General features: G+C 49.2%; 1 protein-coding gene across 4 annotated transcripts in view; it reads left to right on the top strand.

The window, feature by feature from the left end:
• ZNF512B (zinc finger protein 512B) overlaps window positions 1-22,062 on the top strand; it is a 75,679-nt gene that overhangs the window by 32,406 nt on the left and 21,211 nt on the right. For 3 of the 4 annotated variants that reach the window (XM_039498574.1, XM_039498573.1, XM_039498575.1), the window contains exons 10-16: window positions 2,650-2,742; window positions 3,684-3,782; window positions 4,997-5,167; window positions 6,604-6,795; window positions 13,479-13,580; window positions 15,332-15,394; window positions 20,444-20,542. In XM_039498574.1, the coding sequence (XP_039354508.1) occupies window positions 2,650-2,742; window positions 3,684-3,782; window positions 4,997-5,167; window positions 6,604-6,795; window positions 13,479-13,580; window positions 15,332-15,394; window positions 20,444-20,542 (819 nt within the window). The remainder of the gene's footprint in view (window positions 1-2,649; window positions 2,743-3,683; window positions 3,783-4,996; window positions 5,168-6,603; window positions 6,796-13,478; window positions 13,581-15,331; window positions 15,395-20,443; window positions 20,543-22,062) is intronic. The other variant, XM_039498576.1, reaches the window with a different exon arrangement.

The raw sequence follows: 22,062 nt of genomic DNA on the forward strand, positions 1-22,062 counted from the left end.
GGTGGGTGCCCTAACCACTGGGCCATCCTTGCTCTTGTTTATTAATTAATAATTAATGAATCTTCTCTAACTGATATTGGTGCTCGCTAAACCTCAAGCCGTGGGACACCTACCGGTTATCTCCAGAGAGCTGACTAGGCGCTTCAGGCTGGCTTCTCCGCCTTCATTTCCAGCTGCTAAATTAATAGATTTTTAAAGCCAGGCATGCCCATGGAGATCATCTAACCTGACCTCCTGCGTAACACCAGGAGTTTCACTATGGGACATTCGTGCACTGAGCCCAATAACTTGTGATTGTGGTCGCACTCATCTCTCAGAAAAACACCCCGTCTGGATTTAAATTGTATTTAAAATACGGCAAACACACACTCAGTGCCTCTGTACTACTACTCTTCCACGTGCGATATTGCGGCACAGGAGACCTTAGGCATTGTCAAGGGGTGGAGGTGGTTCCCTGGATAATGAATGCAAGTGGAGGTGTGGATGAGAGCATCTCTGTATTAAAATATGGCCCGTTAAACTTCAGTCTCTGAAAAACCAACTTACTCGCTGTCCGTTTAAAACATAAGATGGGTGCCCGCTTTTCAAACTGTTTAGGCATGCGACTGCACACACAGCGTTTGTGCCTAATTTGTGTGTGCGGGTACTGCCCTTGAGTGCACCCGTTGGATAATTGCGGCATTTTTTCCAGGCAAATCCCCAGTTTGGACACACAGTTGCAGTAATTACACACATAAAGGTGCCCCAAAAGTTTTTAAGAGACTGGGCCAGTACATTTTTGCATAAGCGGTTTTCTTATTGTCTGGACACACCTCAGTTACAGTTGTGTAATGCCCTCGCTGCTGCATATGCATTGATACCCATTGTATGCATGCTACTGAGGCCAGACTTCGGGGCAACTAGGTGTGTTTAGTAAGCCTGTCTAAGTGCTGTCGGTCAGTAATGGTACCGTGAAAAGCTGACTCTCCTCTGCGTCAGCATCCATCAGACAAACCGATTCCATCTTCATCAGGCTCCTGGTGGGTTAGAGAAAATCCATTCTAATAGAAAGATGACCTGGGATCAGCTCCGACCACTGGCTCCCTTGAAGTCAATTGCAAAACTCTCGGTGGCGTCCGGATTTCATCCATTCTCTGTTCCATTGACAGTGTGCTTTGGGAAGGTCTCCCTAGACCCGTGGGTACCGTAAAGGGCATGAGACCGGCCAGCCCGCTTGATGTGTGAATCCATGTGAGGGCCGTAAAACTTGCTGTTCCGCATGTGAACAGGCGTGTGGCTGTGCAGATCAGCTCTTGCTGCCTGCCGGGCCGTTCAGAGGGGCACCGTTCTGTGGTGCTCGCTGATAGCCCGTAGCTGGCGCTCCCGTCACGTCTGGCAGAATTGAATCTGGCCGATTTGGGCGTGATTTAGCCGCGGTTTATGGTCTGCAGTGGTGTTGGAGCCATGTTGGTCCCAGGATATTTTAGAGACGAGGTGGAGGGGGTGGGCAATATCTTTTATTGGACTAACTTCTGTTGCTGGAAGTTTTGACCTTACCTAGGGCTCTTCTTCGTGGTTTCTGATGTCAGGAAAATCTCCCGCGATGGAATTATAGACCCAGATCCTCCGCTGTGGCTGAGGAGCTCAGCTCAGGATGGGAGTGCAAAGGCAGCTTTCTGCTCTCCCGATCCTAGCCAGCTGTGGGCCCACCTGCTCCCCAGTGTAGATTGGACCTGCTCTGACTTGAATCAATTTCCAGTAGCCACAAGGGCCTGATATGGCAGCCAGAGATCTCCTGGGCACTATGTCAGTAGCCAGGAAGGGAGGTGGTTTCGGAGCTGGTGTTTTCCTACAGGGTAATCCCCCTACACTTTATACAGTTAAATGGCAGCTGTGTGAACGACTGGAACAATGACGTGCATTGACTTTTCGTTTTGGTGGCTATCTGGACTTGCTGTCTCTTGGTTCACTGTGGTGCGTATTTGTCTCTGGGGTCGATAAATCTTGATATTCACCTCAGTGGAAGTCAATATGTGCGTAATCGCTTTGTAGATTCTGCTTGTCCATCAGCGGGATAGCAGTTGCAATGCAGAGTAGCTCATTTTCATTGCATCTTTTAACAGGCCACATGTAATGCAGTCAGGGGTCGTATGGCAGAGAAAGAGTCTCATGAAACTATTCTGCTGATGAAATCTCGGTGACGTTTTCAAATAGTTCTTCAGTTTTGGACAGTCCAGTAGCAGAGGGGAGTATATCACATTCCAGGACTCATCATGATTACAGATGTCTGTAGAGTGCGGTCTCTACGAGACCAGTAGATCTACATTTTGTATCCCTCTAATGAGCTGAACTGAGACCCCAGGTCCAAGAGCACCCAAGTCTAGGGGGTTGAAAATCCAGGCCTGAAATCAAACTTCTCCAAAGTTTGGGGCATGAGGATTAGAAATCCACATTTGGTGCATTGGAGAGGGAGGATAAAGCTGCCAGCTCAGACTGGGTCCCAGGGCTGGGGTTCTGATCTAAGGTTCTGGTTCAGGTCCAGCATCATTCAGTAGCTTTCAAAATGTCGTCTTGTGGGGCCTACATCAGGTGTTCCCGGTTGGGTTGAGGCAGAATGCACTCGCTGGGAAATGAATGGCCGGCGCGGTGACTCTCCTTTAATCTGTTCAGCTGCAGGATGCCTTGAAATGTCAACACTGCAAAAAGCAGTTCAAGTCCAAAGCTGGGCTCAACTATCACACCATGGCCGAGCATGTCAACAAGGTAAGGGCTCCCGGAGCACGCACTGATCTCCAGGTTTCATTCTCTCTCTCCCTCTCTCTCTCGGTCCCCGGGAGATGCAGGTGAAGAAGATGAATAAAGAAACAATTCTTCTTCTTTTTTTTAAATGGTGAATTTAGTGCTTATGCAAACAAAGGGCTGGAAGCACTGGCTTTCCACCATCCCCCACACAGCTCCCAACGTGTACCTCAATCCAGATCTGCAACATGCCCTGATTTCCCTGTACTGAGCACTGTCAGTCCTTAACACATATACAGCACGGACACCCACTGGACTCCGCACGTCGTAGCGTGACCAGAAAAGACTAAAATTGCAAAATTGTGGAGCCAAATTTTCAAAGTGCCTAAACTCTCCCTCCAAAATTGGGCTTGCAAAACCATGGGAAATGGGTAGTTACTTACAGGAATCACATAATTGGGCATTTAACCTCCCACAGGGCATGGACATGCAAATGTGGGGTTTGCACAAGAACTTATCTGTGCACACAAAAGCTGGCAGGCACAAACTTTTTGAGGCCGCTCTTAAAAATCTGGTCCTATATGTTTCTGGGAGACCAGGGCAAGGCATAACTGTATTTTCTGTATGTCCTGAATTTACCAATTCCCTATTGCCTTTTTGTTGTGAATCCGTCTCCTGTGGTCTATTGTAAAAGCAGATTTTTTTTCACTTATGAGTTGCATATGGATTTTCAAATTAGCCGTTTGCGTGCAAACACATGCTAACTGTATGGGCAAATTAAGCAAGCGGTTTCAAGGGCATTGAAACTATGGAAAATCCAGCCCATGATTTTTAACCCGAGACTTTCCTCTAAGAGCTCATAGAGAGTAATTCCTTGTGAGGGCGCAGTTTGCGACAGCACTCAGGGCACAGAGGACACAAGTGAATGGCTGACTCTGTCGCTTCTGTTACTTCCTTGTTTCCAGCCTGGTCCTGTGGAAACTGCTGGAGTTGGTGAACAGGAAGAGCGGGAAAGGCTGAGGAAAGTGCTAAAGCAGATGGGGAAACTGAAATGCCCCAACGAGGTATAAGAACAATTCCTACTTATCGTTCTGCAAAAGGATGAAAGGAATAAAGAGCCCGGATACGGAGGCGGCCAGAGACGTCGCTGTGTCTGTGGGCGTTATAAAATGAATTCGCCGCAGCTCAGTTCTCCCCGGGCGTGTGTGCAATCTGTCAGTTCCTGGCAGGAATGATCACGGAAACAGGGAGGTTGAGGAATATTCACAGAAGGGGAATTCCCAACTGGTAAACTCAAGTATCTGCCCCGAATCTCCTCCAATCAGGGAACAGAAACATAACACATGTGGGCCAGCATGTCCAATCGTATCTAACCCATCCAGTGGGAATGTTGAATACTCGCGACCAATGAACTGCTCACAAGCAAGCTCTGGGGCAAGAATTATTCACTGAAGGTCTTCAGTGAATAGCTGCAATTACATGTACAGTGAACAGTGGGAACAGGCACGTTGGGAACAGGTAAAGGGGCAAAATAATTGGCTGTGAAGGGTTTGCCAGGTTGGTCCCACATGCAGCAGTTCTCTCCGCCCCAAGATGTACACTTTTCACCCTGTCTGTCCTACGTCTTTCTGAGAATCCTCGCACCCGGGTGCTGAAGTGCTGCAGGGGGCACAAGTCAAGCCCAGACGGGTCTCCTCCCTCTACTTCTCCGTGTCGGAGGCTAAATGTAATTTTTTGAGGATGTTTTGGAATGAAGGTGTCCACTGGGCAGGCGCCTTTCCATTGACTTGTGCGTGCTCTAAACAAGCGGAGAGCTCGGGTTGCTCTGAACCCAAGTCTCAGAATTGTGCCTTTGACGGGTTTGGTGGATGTAGGGGAGGTGGAGCGCGCCAGCTGGCAGAGCTGAAATCTTAGGGAAGTAAACTAGGACAGCTTCCCCAGAAAGTGAGGAACGTCTGCTCCATTCCCAGGGCAACAAGCAGAATGGGTTTGGGGCACAACATCCTTGCGCAAAATGAAGGACGTGATAAGACACCTCCCAGACTAGTTAGAGAGAGGTTGCAGGGATGGTGCAGCTGCCCTGTGGTTTGCAGCTCCCACAGGAGTTAAATGGGGACGTCCAGGGGCCATGCCGTGGAGGTGCATAACAGCATGGTAGATGGTACTGATGTGTTTCTCCTTGAAATATTGGAGTGATGGAGCTATGATCCTTTCAACCTGTTTGCATGCATGTACAGTGAATGCACCATCTAACCCTCTCTTGTTCCCATCTCCATAGGGGTGCACAGCCAACTTTTCCAGTCTGATGGGGTACCAGTACCACCAGAAACGGTGTGGGAAGCAGCCCTCTGAAGTGGAGAAGCCCATATTCACCTGCCCACATTGCAGGAAGAAGTATAAATCCAAGGCAGGACACGACTACCACATGCGGTCGGAGCACATTTCTTCGGTGAGACTCGAGATCAAGGCTGATTGTTAAAGCTTGTGTCTCTGTTCACGTAAGCAGCAAACCCCCAAAGCCCACATTATGTTCACAGGGCAGCAGGAAACTCTCATTACAATGGGGCCAAACTGTCCCTGACTTCTTTAAACACTACCTTGGAGTCTTGAGACAGATGAGAAAAGTTCTGGAGTGGAACAACAAGGGTCAAATGAAGCTTCAGTTCTCTGCTGTTGTGAACACACATCTCACTGCCCATTTAAATGTTCAGCCGGGCATGTAATTTAAACGTGAAACTATCCTATGATAGGGCATGAACCCACCCCATCACAAACCCGAAGAGAGTCCCCACTGGAGGCTATTCTTGTGAGTGGCTGCTGCTCAGTGTGAGTAAGGCTGGTAGAACTGACTTCTGAGGTCCATCTATACTGGAACTGGAGGTGTAACTTCCATCTTAGCTCGACATATACGTGCTATCGGTGAGCAAGCTAGTGTGCTAAAAGTAGCAGTGTAGCGCCGGCACAGGCTAGCTAGCACTCCGTGCGGGATGGTACTCACCCAGCCCATCCCACCTCTGCACCAATGTGTCTACATGGCCAGTTTTAGTGCGCTGGCTCGATGAGATCCACGTGAGCTAGAAATTACACCTCCAGCTCCAGTAGGCGTACACTTAGTGTTTCATACATTTTGTTGAACTCTACTGATGGGACAGTCGCTCACTGCTGTAACTTGCTCAGACTGAGGCCTGGTCTACACTAAGGCGGGGGGGGGGGGGTCAAACTAGGATATGCAAGTTCAGCTACGCAAATAGCGTAGCTGAACTCGAAGTACCCTAGTTCGACTGACTTACCCGTCCAGACGCGGCGGGGTCGAACTCTGCGGCTCCAAGGTCGACTCTGCCACCGCCGTTCGCGGTGGTGGAGTTCCGGAGTCGACCGGAGCACGTGGGGAGTTCGAACTATCGCGTCTTGATTAGACGCGATAGTTTGAACTCCGAGAAGTCGAACTCACCGCGTCGACCCGCGCGGTGAGTATGGACCTGCCCTGAGACATTAATATACGTGGGAACACAGCTAGGGTTAAAATACCATCTCACTAAAGAAGTTAGACTTCTAGCTCTGTTAAGAAGGAAGCTTCACTCCAGTTGGAGGGCCAGATTTGCAGCCTCCAGCCTCTAATTTTGCATGTTTGCCGAGAAGGCCTTGGAAAGTGCCCTTAGCGTTTTGCAAGCCCAAAACTTACCTGTGTGTGACAGTTTCTTTGCAACATGCAGTGCAGTCTGCGGGGTGTGCAAAAGCTGGTGTACAAATACGCAGGCCCTGAAAGCTTCCAAAGGCAAGAGCTGAACTTCCCTGCACCAGTCATAAGAAGGCTTTCCTTTTGTCATAGGTCTTTCCTCTCCCAGCTGTTAGCCATTCTCTTTCCTAATCCTTTCCATATTTCAGCCTCCCGAAGAGCCAGAGGTGAAGCCAGAGGCCAGCCCAGTAGAAGATTTTGAAAGGACTCCTAGTGGTAGAATCCGGCGCACATCAGCCCAAGTAGCGGTCTTCCACCTGCAGGAGATAGCTGAGGAGGAACTGGCCAAGGACTGGACCAAACGAAGGATGAAGGACGACCTGGTACCTGAAACTAAGCGAGTAAGAACTCCTGATTTTTCCTGCCCTTACGCTAGACGTGAGTGGAGACACTGGGGTGCCACACACCTATACATGCCAAGGAACCGGTCTGACAGCTGGGGTGGATCATTTATCCCTTATTTAATAAAATAACAGTGCTGCTGTGTGGGCATCTGGAAAAACATTCTGTTGTGTTTCGAATACTTTAATTTAAATTTTTTTGCTGAAATTAAAACTGGATTTTTTTTTTGCCAGCTCCGTTTCTGACCATTGCTTGAATTAGCTGGCAAGAGAGGCATTCAGCTCGCTGTCAATCACTGCTCAGATGTGGGCTTTCACCTTCTGTAAGGAGCTTACTAACAATCGCTTGTCTCTGCCACCCAGCTGAGTTTCCCTTCTCGCCTTGTATTGCTTTGCTTTGCCTCGTGGTGATGGTGATGATGATGATGATTGATGATTTGTGTTGCCATAGCACCTCGGAGTCCCAGTCGTGGACCGAGACCTCAGTGTGCTAGGACCTGTACAAGCAAATACTAAGAAAAGGAGGAACTTCCCCTAGAAATAATGTTCCTTTTTATTTCAGATGTTTTCATTTGTTCAGATTTTATTAATATTTTCCCTTATCTGATTGTAACCAGGAACACGAGCCACTGCCCTCGGTTAAGAAACAAAACTAATTTTTCAACGAGCCTCAAAGGGGAAAGGGCATTTATTGGTACATTTAAAGGTATAGTTAGAACCTCCTCCTGTGAAACACTGAATATCCCCAACTCCCTTAGACGTCAGTGGAAGGTGATGGCGCTTAGTGCCACATAGATGGTGCTCTGCCACTAGCATGATCAGACCCCTGTTCCACAAGAAATGGGTTTGAATCTGGATTGAGGATTTCCCAGAGTTTGGGGATCAGGAGCCTTGAGGGGGTTCATCATTGAGTCCGGGGGCCAGCTGTGGAATTCAGATCTGGATTTGAATTCTAAAGCTGTTCCACTGGGCCCCTCTCCACCATATCTCCTGCCAGAGTCCCGATCCCTCTTTAGTGGTTTTTTGTTTTGTATTTTGGATTTGGGGAGCGCGTTTTACTTTATATACAGGGCCCTGGGCCTTTTACCAGGCTGCAGCTCTGTGAAATCCTTTTCCGATTGCTCTGAATTTCAGTCCCTGAGTGCTATGATTTCTAAAAGAAAGGTCATTCCTAGGAATGCGTGAACGCTGAGTCCTCCCCATAAAGAGGCGGAACATCTTCCCCCATGTTCTTAGCCAAAACACTGATGTCAGCCTCTTGTGGGAAAGTCACTTCTAGTTAATACTTTGTCTAAAAAATATGATTAAAGGGCCTTAATCCAGATTCTGGGCTCCAAAGAAGGGTCCTTGATCTCAAGAGGTCTGACTGCAAGCTGACATATCCAGGGGGTTGTCATGGGCGAATAGCTCCTTGACTTTTAGGTTGGGTCGATATCACAAAGATGAATTTTTTCTCAGAAAGCCTTGAGTGTGTTGCAAACAGGGCCTCGTTGCCTTGACAACTCATCTTTTCAAAAAGTAAATTCATTATACGCCCTATTCACTGGCAAAATAAACAGCCACAAAAGAGGCAGGAGGATCTTCGCTGGGCTGCCGATAGGAGTTCTGCTGACTTTAAAATACACTGCTAGGCTCTGCATTGCCTTTTTTTTCTTTCTTTCCAGAATTGCCCTTTTCCCCACCAAACTGGCTTGCTTCACTCAGCCCTGGTCTAAACTTGTCAGCCAGGAGGCTGAAGAAATCCCTCCCCTAACTGACATAGCTGTGCTGCCAAAAGCCCTAGGCTAGGCACATTCATACCAGCAAAAAAAAAGTCCTTTTGCTCATGTAGCTTATTCTGTTTGGGGAAGTGGTCTGAGCTGTACTGGGGGTAAACTGCATCTCCACTGGGGAAGGGCTGCAGTGCAGCTACACCAGTAAATCCTCCCTAGTGTAGACAAGGCTGCCATTTTCAAGGGTTATAAGGGAATTAGGTGCTCCCCAATTTTGGGGTGCCTAAGGCCTTATGCCCTTTTGTAAAGTCCAGAGCCAGATACTTGCCATCTACTTTAGAAAGAGCCCCCCTGAGTCCCTGGCCCCTCGGAATTCCCAATCTATTAGCCACCACTTCCACAGCATTTGGAGGGAAAATGCTCATGAAAAAGGCAACGTCTCCCATCTCTCCCCCTTTCAGGGCACCTTTGATAGTCCTGAGAACAAAGTTTAAATCCTGGGAGTAGTTTGGTACGTCACAATTGCAAAATAACTCACTGCAACCTTTTTATCCCTTAGAGTAGGGGTCGGCGACCTTTCAGAAGTGGTCTGCCAAGTCTTCATTTATTCACTCTAATTTAAGGTTTCGCGTGCCAGTCATACATTTTAATGTTTTTAAAAGGTGTCTTTCTATAAGTCTATAATATATAACTAAACTATTGTTGTATGTAAAGTAAATAAGGTTTTTAAAATGATAAAGAAGCTTCATTTAAAATTAAATTAAAATGCAGAGCCCCCCGGACCGGTGGCCAGGACCCAGGCAGTGTGAGTGCCACTGAAAATCAGCTCATGTGCCGCCTTTGGCATGCGTGCCATAGGCTGCCTACCCCTGCCCTAGAGGAACAATTCAGTTCTGTCAATTCCCCCAGCTGACAATTTGTTCGCTTCGAGCCCCAGTGGAAAGTTTCTTAAATGGATGTAGCCCCCTTTACATTCATAACCCAGGTCTACTGCTTGCTCAGTGTGTGTTACATTCCCTTCTATTGGTGGCCTCCCACAGAAGATAACAAACTTCTACAACAACCAGCTGATTGAAGTTCTCCTGTAGCTTAAGTAGTAGCAGGCTGCTATAGAGCTGAGAACCTCAATTCAGATCCTGCAGATGGGGGTTGTTATAATGACTCTGAGACAATTTAACACGCTCCTCGTAACCCAGGCTCTATGGCACTAGAGAAAAACAATTCCTCCAAAATTAATGCACTTCAGCAACATGTTCCTCTCTGCGATAAGCAAATCCACGTTTCTAAATATCGACTAGAGCCTGGTTTTCTTGCCCATCATCTTTATAGGACTCTGGTTAAACGGAAATGGGTGACGTGTTCCACACTAGGTGGTTGCTGGATGCGTCACGCTTTGAAGGGCACGTTCTGGGAAAGGCCCAGGAAGACACTGTGCAGATTTCTCCTTGAACCTCCTCTGGCATTACTGGGACGTAATTAATCTAACATATCCAGGACGGGGCATCACTCAGATCTCAGACTTTGTTCGCGCCCGCTCCAGGCTCTGGAGTGATGTGTGCCCGTACCTCAATGCTTGGAAGGAAAGAAATCGTGCAGTGCTGTCTCTCCGGAGCTCAAGGAACAAACTTCGAAGAGGCCAGGTGACAGAAGATCTGTTTCATGGTTTGGTGCCCTCCCTCTGTGGACCAGTCTTATTTGGAGAAGCAGTTCTCTGTGCAGCAAGCCCAGAGCGACTCCCCTGTCCTAGATTTAATGTGCCTTATCGCAGGCAGGGACTCTGCTGTCCTAGCCCTGTTCTTCTCCAGTCTCTGTTGTGGTCTTTTGTGAGATAAACTGTGATTTGCTTTTGTGGTTTTGCTAGATGCGCCTGCAAAGTAATGGCTGAGTGCTATGGCCTGTTCTGGTGAGCGTTCTCTGGCTGCATCAATGTCTTGATTAATTAGTTACTATAAAGATTGTGGTTTTCAGGCGGGGGTGGGTGGTCTACCAAGGGGTGCCCATTTTGGTTGGACATATTCCTGGAGGTTTCATCCCAGGACATAATCATTAATTAAAGCGTAATCTTTAATTCCTGGAGACTTCCAGCCAATCCTGGAGGGTTGGCAACCCTAGGCCTAGCTTTCAGTGAATAAGCCCTGGAACTGGAGGCTCAAATCCGAGCTGAGATCACATGTGCAATGAATTGATTGGTCTTGCCTTAGCCTCTTGTGAGCATCTATCCACACCACTGTCCCATTGGCAGTCTCTTTGGAGGACTGAGGGGTGATGTTTTCACACCGATCGAGGCTGAAATGCGCTAGCAAAGCTGCTAGCCTAAAGGAAGAAACACACCTCAGTGCATCCACCGATAGGCAGCCACCGTGTTCCAGTTCTGGCCTTTGGCTGAACGAAGAACTTTGACAAGTTTAGACCTGGGCTCAGGCTGTGAAATCCACACTGGGCTCTAGATTTCCAACACCTCCAAAATCAGGCCGGGTTAGATATGGACATTTGTCTTGGTCTATTATAAAGCAAGGGAGCAAAATTCAAATCTGGGTTTGGATTTTCCAACAAACCCCAGGTGGGGGCAGGAATGAGGTTAAGATGCAAGATGCTGGTTCCAGCCCATCTCAAAAAACAGGGTTCTGTGCTTTGCACAAAAGCTAATTAATTAAGGATCTAGGGGCTGAGACTCCCAAACTCATTACACTTGTAACCCAACCAGCTTTGAACCTACATCTCCAAAGGCGAATTGCCTAGTAACTGTATCTCCCCTTCCTCCCAGAGTTTTTGCTCTACAGAGACAGCATGTGATCAGAGAACAGTGTCTTGTGCTAAGAACCTCTCTGACTCATAAAGCCTGCTTGATTTGCAGTTTGCTGGCTTGGGCAGCAAGTGTGGTTTTGATTTGTTGTGGTGTATTTTAGGGAAGGAAAGCTGACTAGAGGGAGAGGATTGAAATATGAAAGCTAATTAAATACAACTGTCAGTCAAAAAGCCTTCCCACCCCCCTCCATCCCCCCACCCCCAGCTATTCTCCTGAAATGATGATTGGGCCCTAGCCAAATACAGTTGTAGCTGTTTAACGATTTGGCCATGAAGATTTTTATTTACAGGCCATTTGAGAAAATAAATGGAAAAAATAAAATATTCCGTGCCTGAGGCTCCCTCTTAATAGAGACATAAAGATGATGCTGACGTCTCGGGAACCGCAGTGCTCTGGGGAAACATGATCTGTGCAAGTTATTGTGACACTGATTTCTCTCTGGAGCTGGGAAGCTGGAGTGACTAGAGATGTTGGAATCTCAGCGCCCCTTGTGAGGCTGCGGGGTCGGGCAGCTGCTGGCTCCGTAGCCAGTTGCTATTAGTGTTCATTTGTGTTTATCTATTGATTTTTTTTAAAGTTTTAATTAAAGGGCTTTGCTGCCCAGCTGTAGGTTTCAGGGGCAGTGGACAACGCTTTGTGTGCTCCTCCCCACTCAGGTATGCCATCCCCACACAGCTCCAAGCAAGGATTCCCGTCAGGAATCTGTTGGCTCCATCTAGCCTCCAGTTATGGCACCCCATTTCTCCTGGACAGAGTTGAGCACATGAAGGTTGTTCAATGGTCTGTTCTGAGATGTGGCTCTTTCATTTTTTGGTGACATTTGATTGGCAATGAAAGGCCTGTGTTTGAGGACAGACCTCTGGGTGATTAAAGTCATCTGAACTTGGTGGGACACTGGCATCCCCTTTCTCAGCGAGTGCCATGTTTCAGAGCAGATTGCCGGAAGGGAAGCATGTCGCCACATCCCAGGTAGAAGAAAGCAAGAAGGCAAAATCAGCATGTTCAGAAAAGTCACCGATGGGAAAGAAATGTAGATTGTCAACTCCCAAGTCTATTGGAAAACGTGATCTTGAATTCCTTTGGGGAATACTCTCCAAACAAGTCCTGTTCTTTTGCAAGCGCAGTTAATTTATGCATTCTCACTTGTGAGCACAGATGGTAGAATTCACACATACAAAATCCATCAATCTAAATTTTCAGAAAACTGTCTGCAGTTCCACACTCAAAAATGCATGCACAAATGCAACAGCAGTAGCTGCATCTGCAGCTAGCCAGTTAGACTATGTAAATGACCATTTATGCATGCAATTACCACAACATAGCCTGCAAAGCAAGCATGTAGTTGCACGTACATTTTCCTGAAAACTTAAGCCAACAGATGCACATGCAAGAGTACAGCACAGAAATTGTCCATGGACATGATTGTGTGTGCAGTGCTGCACATGCAGAAATGGAGTCCACTGTGAGGCTCATTTGAAGATCTGGTCCCTTACACTAAGCCCCAAAGTTACTAACAAAGCTGTAATTAAAATGAGAATAAGAGGCCACTTGGAATGAGGGAACTTGGAATGAGAGGCCAAGCCAAAAAAGAGAGCAGAGGGAGACACAGAGTCTTTCATTGTTTAATGGAATAGTCCTGTTAATCAGTGGATGGAAGCCATATAGGCTGTTGAAAGTTAGACATCACCCCCTCTGCCAGCAATAGAGTGTTGTTTGTTAATTGGTTAGGAAGTGCAGCAATGCTATAGGGGCATCTTTAGCACAAAATAGTGGAAATGTTGGGCCCAGTACTGCCCCCACTGAAGTCAATGGGAGCTCAGACTCCAGGACAGCTACGTTTCTGTCTTTGGAAAACAGCTGCTTCAAATAGTACTCGCTGGCACCAGTTATAGTGTAGACAGTTCTCCCACGCTACTCTGTCATATACCTTAACCAGCCTCGCTTTCATTCCCAGTCCTGGCCACTCCAGAGCAGAGACTGGCTCTCACGCTGGGTTGCATTCAGTATGTTCCGTGGCGAGGATGACGTAGCTATGAAGGACTTGGCTGAAACCTCCAAACTCATTGTTCAGCCCTGATTCACCTCTTGGGGCGGGGGGGAACCCATTCAAAGGCCCAGAGGGCTGGTGCACAGAGCTCTGCTAATAATGTTCTATTGTTTGGCAGCTAAATTACACCCGGCCGGGGCTTCCGAAGTTAAATCCGAGGCTCTTGGAAACCTGGAAAAATGAAGTGAAGGAGAAAGGACACGTCAACTGCCCCAATAACGTAAGGAGGTTCTCTGTGCACAGGGTGTGTGGGTGTGATTTTTCGAAGGCTGGAATGCTCAGCAGAAGGAGGGAATTCTCAACGGGAAAACCCCTGAGCTGAACACTGAGATGCTTGCTCAGGTTTTTATTCAGTCCGTACTTAGGTAACACTCCCAGGGAAGTTAGTGGAGCATGGCCTGAGTGTCGGAGAAAAACTCAGTTCTCGCTTTTTCGTTTGGGTGCAGCAAAATCAAATACTTTATTATTTCTCCAGTAATTACAATGGAGGGAGAGAGTGCCATCGGACACAGGGTCGCCCCAGTCCCGGACAGGTCTCTCAACTGGTAAACAATTACAGCAAGCCTTTATACTTTTGTTACAGACAATAACTAGCAATAATACAGACAATAGAGAGCAACAACTACATTTTGTTTATACATAAGCCATTCTGCTATCTTATTTGTCTCACTCCTAGGAAAAGCAAGCCTGCATATTTGGTTATCAGTTACAAGGTCGTAATAACTTTGTACACAGTTCTTTCCCTCTGCCTCACACTATCCTTGCTTCTAGAAGTCTCACGTCATTAGGGTTACAGCTGGGCTAACTCTTGCTAACTAACTGACATGCATTAAGATCCCCTTCAAATCCTTATTAATTCTTTCCCTGCTTCCACATGAGTAAAGACTTCAGAATTTGGCCCATTCATATGACTATTTGAAGCATGTCCAATCACTGTGCACTCCTGGGGTTCTCATTATAATACTGATGGCCATAATTACCAGCAAGAGGGTAGAGAGTGGAACGGGGAATCCGGGGCTCATTGTTCTAAGGGGAGAGCTCTGCTTGTTGAGCGAAAACAGCGGCGCAGAGGGACCTTCCTGAGGACTGCCGGCTCTGGTTTATGGGAGCTGCTTTTTTGAAGTCATGGGGAGTTTTTGCCTAAATAAAGACTTGCAGGTTTTGATCCAGGGAGTCTCTCTTTGTATAGGACCCACATTTCCCTAGACTGTCCCTTATTAAAGCAAGTCAGGGTCTGATTTTTACTCTATTAGATAGATGTGACTATAGTAACTGATTGTGCAACTCAAGTAATTGAGTGTGCAAAGAGCGAAGATTAGCCGTTTGCATGCAAAAATACCCAATTGTGCATGCACAGCCGCAGTAATTTCCCCTGTGGATTAGGTGCGTGCATTTTGGGTGTGCACTTCTGCATCTAACCGCTTCTGAAACTCAGGCTTTGCCTGTCTTTCCTCTGGATGTGAACTGCACCCATCTCACTGGGCCATTGATTTATAATCCGAAACGAAGCCTTGCTAATGGGAATTTTAAAGCCAGGATGTTAGCAGGGTGAGACACGTTAGCTAATTAATGTCATATACATGCACTTTGAAAAGACGCTGCTCAGAAACTGGTTATGCTACTGCCTGGGTAATTAGCCTCTCTGCCTGGATCTTCTGCCGAGGCTGTAAGAACTCCAGGAGCTCAGCAGGGCCTCCTAACCGCTAGAAAAGGTACATTTTTCACAGAGACATTTAGGGATAGATTTGTCAGCCCTGGTACAGAGGAATGTACCCACATGACTCCCATTAGCACTAATAGGAAACGTGTGGCTCGAGCCCTGTGCATCACACAGAAAATTAACCTCATGCTGATTATCCAGGGCTGGCAATCAAAGACAGTCTCCTGGGTACGGTGGGCTGCAGTCCATGAAATATAGAAAGACAGGAAGCAAGTTGCTAGACCTCTCTGCCTCTCTGTTTCCTTCTGCAGAGCTGTGAAGCCATCTACTCCAGCGTTTCTGGCCTGAAAGCCCACCTGACTAACTGCAACAAGGTAAGTTTGTCTGAAAATGGGTCTAGGCTTCCTGCCATTCTGCCGCCATCACTCTTCAGGGTGGGCGGTCTTCTCTCTCATTCTCCTCCCACTCATTAGAGGGAAATGGGCCAGATGCCCCAGATAGAAAGTATTTCAGAGGGTTTTTTAAAAACTATTTATTGCATTGGGTCCTTGGGAAAGGTTGATGCCACTGGGAACCGGACCCTCTGTTCAGCTCCCACGCAGGCCGTGCAAATGGAAACTTTCCAAGGCTGCCCCATGCACTTGCTTTAACACAGCCCTCAAGCCACCTCTAGGGGTGAGGAGAGGCGTGCCTGCCTCATGCTGACTGAAATCAGGGGCCTCGGTTGCCAGGTAGAGCCGGCTGGGTGAAAGTCATCCTGTGCAGTGGTCCAGCTGGAGGCCAGGCACTCCCTGAACCCCAGACGGGCCCACGGTCCTTGTACAGGATCAGTGCAGGGGGAATACAAGTTCCTGTATTGTCACCTGCCATCTGTGAGCTGGATACTATGTCATCGTCACCATGGCACGTCCCAAAGGGGCATGGCCTCCTTGGAGATTGAGCGCCACCCAGCTCAATCTCTGGCAAGGGACTTAAGGCGGTCGGGTTGTATATTCAGTTTGTGTCCATCACTAGCAATCTTGTCATGCCCTCAAAACTTTCGACGCCCATGTGATCACTGGCCATGTAGCAGCATCCCTTGGTGCGCGCGCCTTGGAATGGGTTTGTTTTCCATGTTAATAATACGCTCATACCAGGCGAGCTGCCAAACCAAGCCAGTGCTGATGGAGGCAGTTGCTGGGTTCACCTTTCTGATCTTGTCCTGCCACTCGATATGAAGCAGCTGACAAAGTGGACGAGAACTGAAAACATCAATCTGGTGTTCTTAAGCTTCCCTCCGCACCCACGTTTCACTTCGCTGCACCTGAGCTGGTTTCACTGTGTTCTGTAGAGCGGCGGCTGGGTGGCAAACGGGATGTCACGACGCCCCCACAGAGGCTGCCGAAGGACCTGAAACCTGGCAGCAGCTGGTGCTGGAAGCACATCCGCATCTTCTGAGCATCTTCCAGCACCGCCTTCGAGGCTGCTCAAGTATTTGACAGCTGCCACCAGCTCAATACACCGTCCGCACAGGTTAATACTGAGCGGGTTGCAGTCTGGAGCTGGACGCTGCTTGATGGGAGTGGCCTGGCACTTCTCTGGCTTAATCACCAGACCAGCGTGTGTTGCATCTTGCTCAATTAGACCGGCCCTCAGCTGCAGCGATTCACCAAACTGAGCCAATGTCGTTGGCGTATTGAAGATCTCAAAACAGAACAGGGTTCAGTTCAGTGACAGCTGCCGTCACAAGCTTATCCATCAGACAGTGGCGATGCCAGACAGCCGTGGTGACAGAACACAGCCCTGCCACACACCTGTGGAGATGGGAAACTCTGCTATGTATCTGCCGTGTATCGAGCCTAATACAGCGTACGCTCAGTGCTGTCCGCCCTGCCCCCTTATTCAGGCAGGTATGGACCCCACCCTCATGGTCAGCAGGGAGTAGAGAGACACGCCTTAACATGCTGTCTAGCTTGTCAAGCACGGGGCTTAAGTGCCTCTGGCATCCTTGCTTAGGCTCCTCCTTAGACAGAGTGATTCTCATCCTAACCGTCTAGCTGGGTTCTGATGCTTAACACACAGTACAGTAAATACAAAATAACCCATCGTTCAGTGCCAAAGAGGAAGGTGCTAAGGGAATTAGACACCTAACGTCTATTGACTTGCTAACTCCACTCATCCACTTCGGAAATCCCAGCCTATAGAAATACCATGTGTCACATAAAGAGTCCAACCAAGGGCAGGGAAATGGCCACATAATCTATCTAGGTAAGTACATGACCTCCACTGTAGTGGAGCGTGAGGGCTGTTCCACCCGATAGATACAGCAGTAGTGCTTCCAGTTTAAATTAACTCCGGGAACGTTGGCCCACCGCAAGAGAGGGCGACTCACTGCAGACCCATTGAATTGGAACCAAGAAAGAACTTGTCAAACTTTTATCTCCTGAAATCCTTCCAGCTCTGAATGACATTGAATGTAGTAGATTCCAGAAGGCAACTCTTCGGTTCCTATGGGCCAAATTCATACCTGCTGATAGGGTGACCAGACGTCCCGATTTTATAGGGACAGTCCCGATTTTGGGGTCTTATATGGGCTCCTATTACCCCCTGTCCCAATTTTTCACACTTGCTGTCTGGTCACCCTACCTGCTGATTATTGAAAATGTTCACAGCCCTCTCCCCACTACCTTTAACTAGAACACTAATGAGAGAATTTAGAAAATCATATGCAGAAATCCTGCACAAAAAGCAGGGTTTCACAAAATAGAGGAGATTGTACCTGTTGTTTGGATGGATTGCAAAATCACCCTGCTTGCCAGAACAAGAGGCCCCTTCACAGCAAAGCCAAGAGACTCCAGACCATGCAGGCCTGCATTTGCAAAAAATATGCAGGCAGCTGCACCCTTAATTGTAGATGGAATTACCATGGCGGTCCACAGGGAACAGATGCACAAATGATCCCTTACATCCCTAACTGGTCACTTGAGTGCACAGCTGTGGTAACTGCACTCACAAATCAGCCGAACAACCGCCCATGTATTTTCTAAATGCACAAATTCATGTACCTTATTCTGCAACATGAAGACCAGGGATCGGCAACCTTTGGCAGGCGGCTTGCCAGGATAAGCACCCTGGTGGGCCGGGCTGGTTTGTTTACCTGCCACATCCGCAGGTTCGGCCAATCGTGACTCCCACTGGCTGCGGTTCACTGCTCCAGAACAATGGGGGCTGCAGGAAGCAGCTGCCAGCACATCCCTCGGCCCGCACCACTTCTGCAGCCCCCATTCGCCTGGAGCGGCGAACCACAGCCAGTGGGAGCCACAATCGGCTGAACCTGTTGACGCGTTAGGTAAACAAACCCTGGTGAGCCATGTGCCAAAGATTGCCAATCCCTGATGTAATCTGTGCTAGCAGCAATCTACAGGGCTTGCCTCTAGCATCCAGAGTACAGATCAAATCATGTCGTCCTGACTCAGGAGCGACCCCTGCTCTCCAGCTTGTGCAAGGAAGGACATAGACTCAGTGCAGTCCCATGGCATGGGGAGAGCATGGGGAATTCCCGTGCAAGCAGCCTGCAGGTGTCCTCTACCACTGTGTGGAGATGTAGTTTGGGAGTCCAATGTGGGACAGGCAGGGTAGGGGACATGTGGCTCCCGCACACAGACTAGTGGCCATAGGACAGCTTTGGAGGTTAGTTGGAGGATACAGTGGAGGAACCTTGTTGGAGGATACTATGCCCCATGGCTGCTGTAGAACTCATAACACACAAGTCAACACTAGTGTGAGGAACAGGGCCTCAGCTCTTACTCTAGCATTGACTTCAGAGGGAGTTTTGCTGGAAAAAAGATGGCAGGATTTAAACCTACAATAATCCTCTCTACTAATCAGTGGGGTGGGTAGCGGGGGTGTCTGGCAGACACCGTCCAGTAATTCTTAGGAAACCTAAGGAGCTGGACTGAATTATATTTTTCATGAAATCCCAGTGGAGTGTTTAGAATATATTTATCGATCATTAAGAAGGGTCAAACTGACGCAGAATCATTGCACTGGGGTCAGTATGGATCAATGATCTATGATTTTGCATGATGATTTCTGGATTATGTGTGAAGTGGGAGTCTGGGCTGGCCCAGCCTGCCTGTATGCAGACACAGCTAGGAAATGAAAGACCTATCTGCCATAAAATTTACAACATGAACCCAATTATGAAGAAATTCCCACAGAGCCCATTCATCGCCCAGAGGGCCTAATATGTAATTCCCTGGTCAATAAAGAACGCATTATCCCCTCTGTGCCAGTGGACCGAGGCAGAGTCGAAAAATCATTCATTTTCACAAGGACTCTAATAATGAAAATCCAGCAATTTAATGGCCTGTTCAAGAGTATAAAGGCAAAATTAGGAAAGACCCGTTGATCATAAATTAGAAGTTTCACTCCCAGTAGGTGTTCTTAACGATCACTGAATTTGCTGACAGTAAAGAAATTGTGTAGCTAGCGATATTAAATGGAAAAAAAAAAGTCTGTTAATGTAATATTAGAGTCGAGATTTTAAATGCACAAACACCAGGAAATTCCCATTTTCACTGCCACAGAAACCATCATTCATTCCCCTTGGGGTGCATATGTGGTGTTTTATATTATTGTAGGAGGGGTTACTTTTATGTGTTGATACACAGGTACAATTACAGTTTCCATGGGAATGGCAGCTTTGAATTTCCTGGCTTTCAGGCAATTAAAATCCACACCATTGTGGAGGAAAACATGCCTCTCTGTTTGTGTGTGGAAGCTCCTCATACTCCTTTGCTTCCCCAGGGAATAAGTCTTGCACATCATGTTCCCTGATGTTTTTCATGGGTGTTCTAGGGAGTAGGCCCAGGTTTTCAGGTACATGTGTGCATCTGTGCACCTGCTTTGCACATGTTGTGTGGGTAATTGCATGCACAGGTGTCTGAGCATGATAATGTTTGCAGCTTTACCATGGTTGCAGTAATTGCCCACACAAGTCAGATATGCGAATGTGCATGCATCTGCACACATGCCCAAAATTTGTCCTCCATTTGTATCAAAGGAAGCTTCTCTTCCTTTTGGATCCTTCTGAGGAGAAGGAGCCCCCTCACTGTAACAGATGAGGGACCAGATTACATGGTAAATTCCTCGCCTACGGCTTCAGGGGCACTGGCGTGTCCACATAAGCATGGATGCAGTATTTTAGGAACACATCTACTCATTTACCTTGAAGACAAAGTCTTTGAGCTCTGGATGTAGAGGGGGCATTTGTGGCCTTCAAGTGGCCCTGGACCCATCATCATGGGCCCAAGCAACAGGCCATTTTCTGCAGACAATGCCTAGAGATTCCCAAGGGGCTTCTGGGTAGTGAGGAGAGAGGGAGGCTGCAGCGCACGTTTGAACCGACTTTGGAATACAGGAGGATGTTCTCTGCCTTTCAGGGAGACCACTCTGTTGGGAAGTACCGGTGCCTCCTCTGCCAGAAGGAGTTTAGCTCAGAAAGTGGAGTCAAGTACCATATCCTCAAGACTCACTCAGAGGTAAGGAAGTGGGCAGGGTGCAATGGGGCTCCGGGACATGGTTGAGGCTGTTTCCTGCTAAGGTTCATCTGTGTCCACTAGAAGCTCCCATTGGAGCTAGCAGTGTTTAGGCCAGAAGTGGGCCACATCCAGCCCGCGGGACCGTCCTGCCCGGCCCCTGAGCTCCCGGCTGGGGAGGCCAGCCCCCGTCCCCTCCCCCGCAGCCTCACCTCACCGCACCACCAGCGCTCTGGCCCACCGTTCCTGCTGGGCTGCATGGGCGGCGGGGCTGGCTACGGCAGGGCTGCGAGCTTCAGCTTCTCTGAGCAACGTGGTAAGGGGGCGGGGAGTTGGATAAGGGGCAGGGGGTTCCCGGGGGCAGTCAGGGCACAGGGAGCAGGGGGCGGTTGGATGGGGTGGAGGTTCTGTGGGGGGCAGTCAGGGGACAGGGAGCAGGGGGCGGTTGGATGGGGTGGAGGTTCTGCGGGGGGCAGTCAGGGGACAGGGAGCAGGGGCGGTTGGATACAGTGGAGGTTCTGGAGGGGCAGTCAGGGACAGGGAGCAGGGGCGGTTGGAGGGTGGAGGTTCTGGGGGCAGTCAGGGGACAGGGAGCAGGGGCGGTTGGATGGGGTGGAGGTTCTGGGGGCAGTCAGGGAGCAGGGGCGGTTGGATGGGGTGGAGGTTCTGGGGACAGTCAGGGGACAGGGAGCAGGGGTGGTTGGATGGGGTGGAGGTTCTGGGGGCAGTCAGGGGACAGGGAGCAGGGGGCGGTTGGATGGGTGGAGGTTCGGGGGCAGTCAGGGACAGGGAGCAGGGGTGGTTGGATGGGGTGGAGGTTCTGTGGGGGCAGTCAGGGGACAGGGAGCAGGGGCGGTTGGATGGGGTGGAGGTTTGGGGGGGCAGTCAGGGCACAGGGAGCAGGGGGCGGTTGGATGGGGTGGAGGTTTGGGGGGGCAGTCAGGGCACAGGGAGCAGGGGGCGGGTGGATACAGTGGAGGTTCTGTGGGGGCAGTCAGGGGACAGGGAGCAGGGGCGGTTGGATGGGGTGGAGGTTCTGGGGGGGCAGTCAGGGGACAGGGAGCAGGGGGCAGTTGGATGGGTGGAGGTTTGGGGGCAGTCAGGGCACAGGGAGCAGGGGCGGTTGGATGGGGTGGAGGTTTGGGGGCAGTCAGGGGACAGGGAGCAAAGGGGTTAGATGGGGTGGGGTCCCAGGGGTTAGGGGGGGTCCCAGGAAGGGTGGTCAGGGGACAAGGAGCAGGGGTTGGATGGGTTGGGGGTTCTGAGGGGGCCGTCAGGGGGGGGACGTGGGAGGGGGCGGATGGGGGGCCAGGCTGTTTGGGGAGGCACAGCCTTCCCTACCCAGCCCTCCATACAGTTTCACACTCCGATTTTTTTTGCCCACCCCTGGTTTAGGCAGAGGGGAGGGGGGGAGCTTACACCTCTTTGCTTTTCTGGCCCTCCCTCCTTGTCCCACCTGTTGGACCTTCATCTGAGGCCGCCGAGCACCCAGTCTAGTCTGTGGCGTGTCTGGAGGCACGGTG

The sequence above is a fragment of the Mauremys reevesii genome, linkage group 13 (assembly GCF_016161935.1).
Source record: "Mauremys reevesii isolate NIE-2019 linkage group 13, ASM1616193v1, whole genome shotgun sequence".
In the NCBI taxonomy this organism is placed as follows: domain Eukaryota; kingdom Metazoa; phylum Chordata; order Testudines; family Geoemydidae; genus Mauremys; species Mauremys reevesii.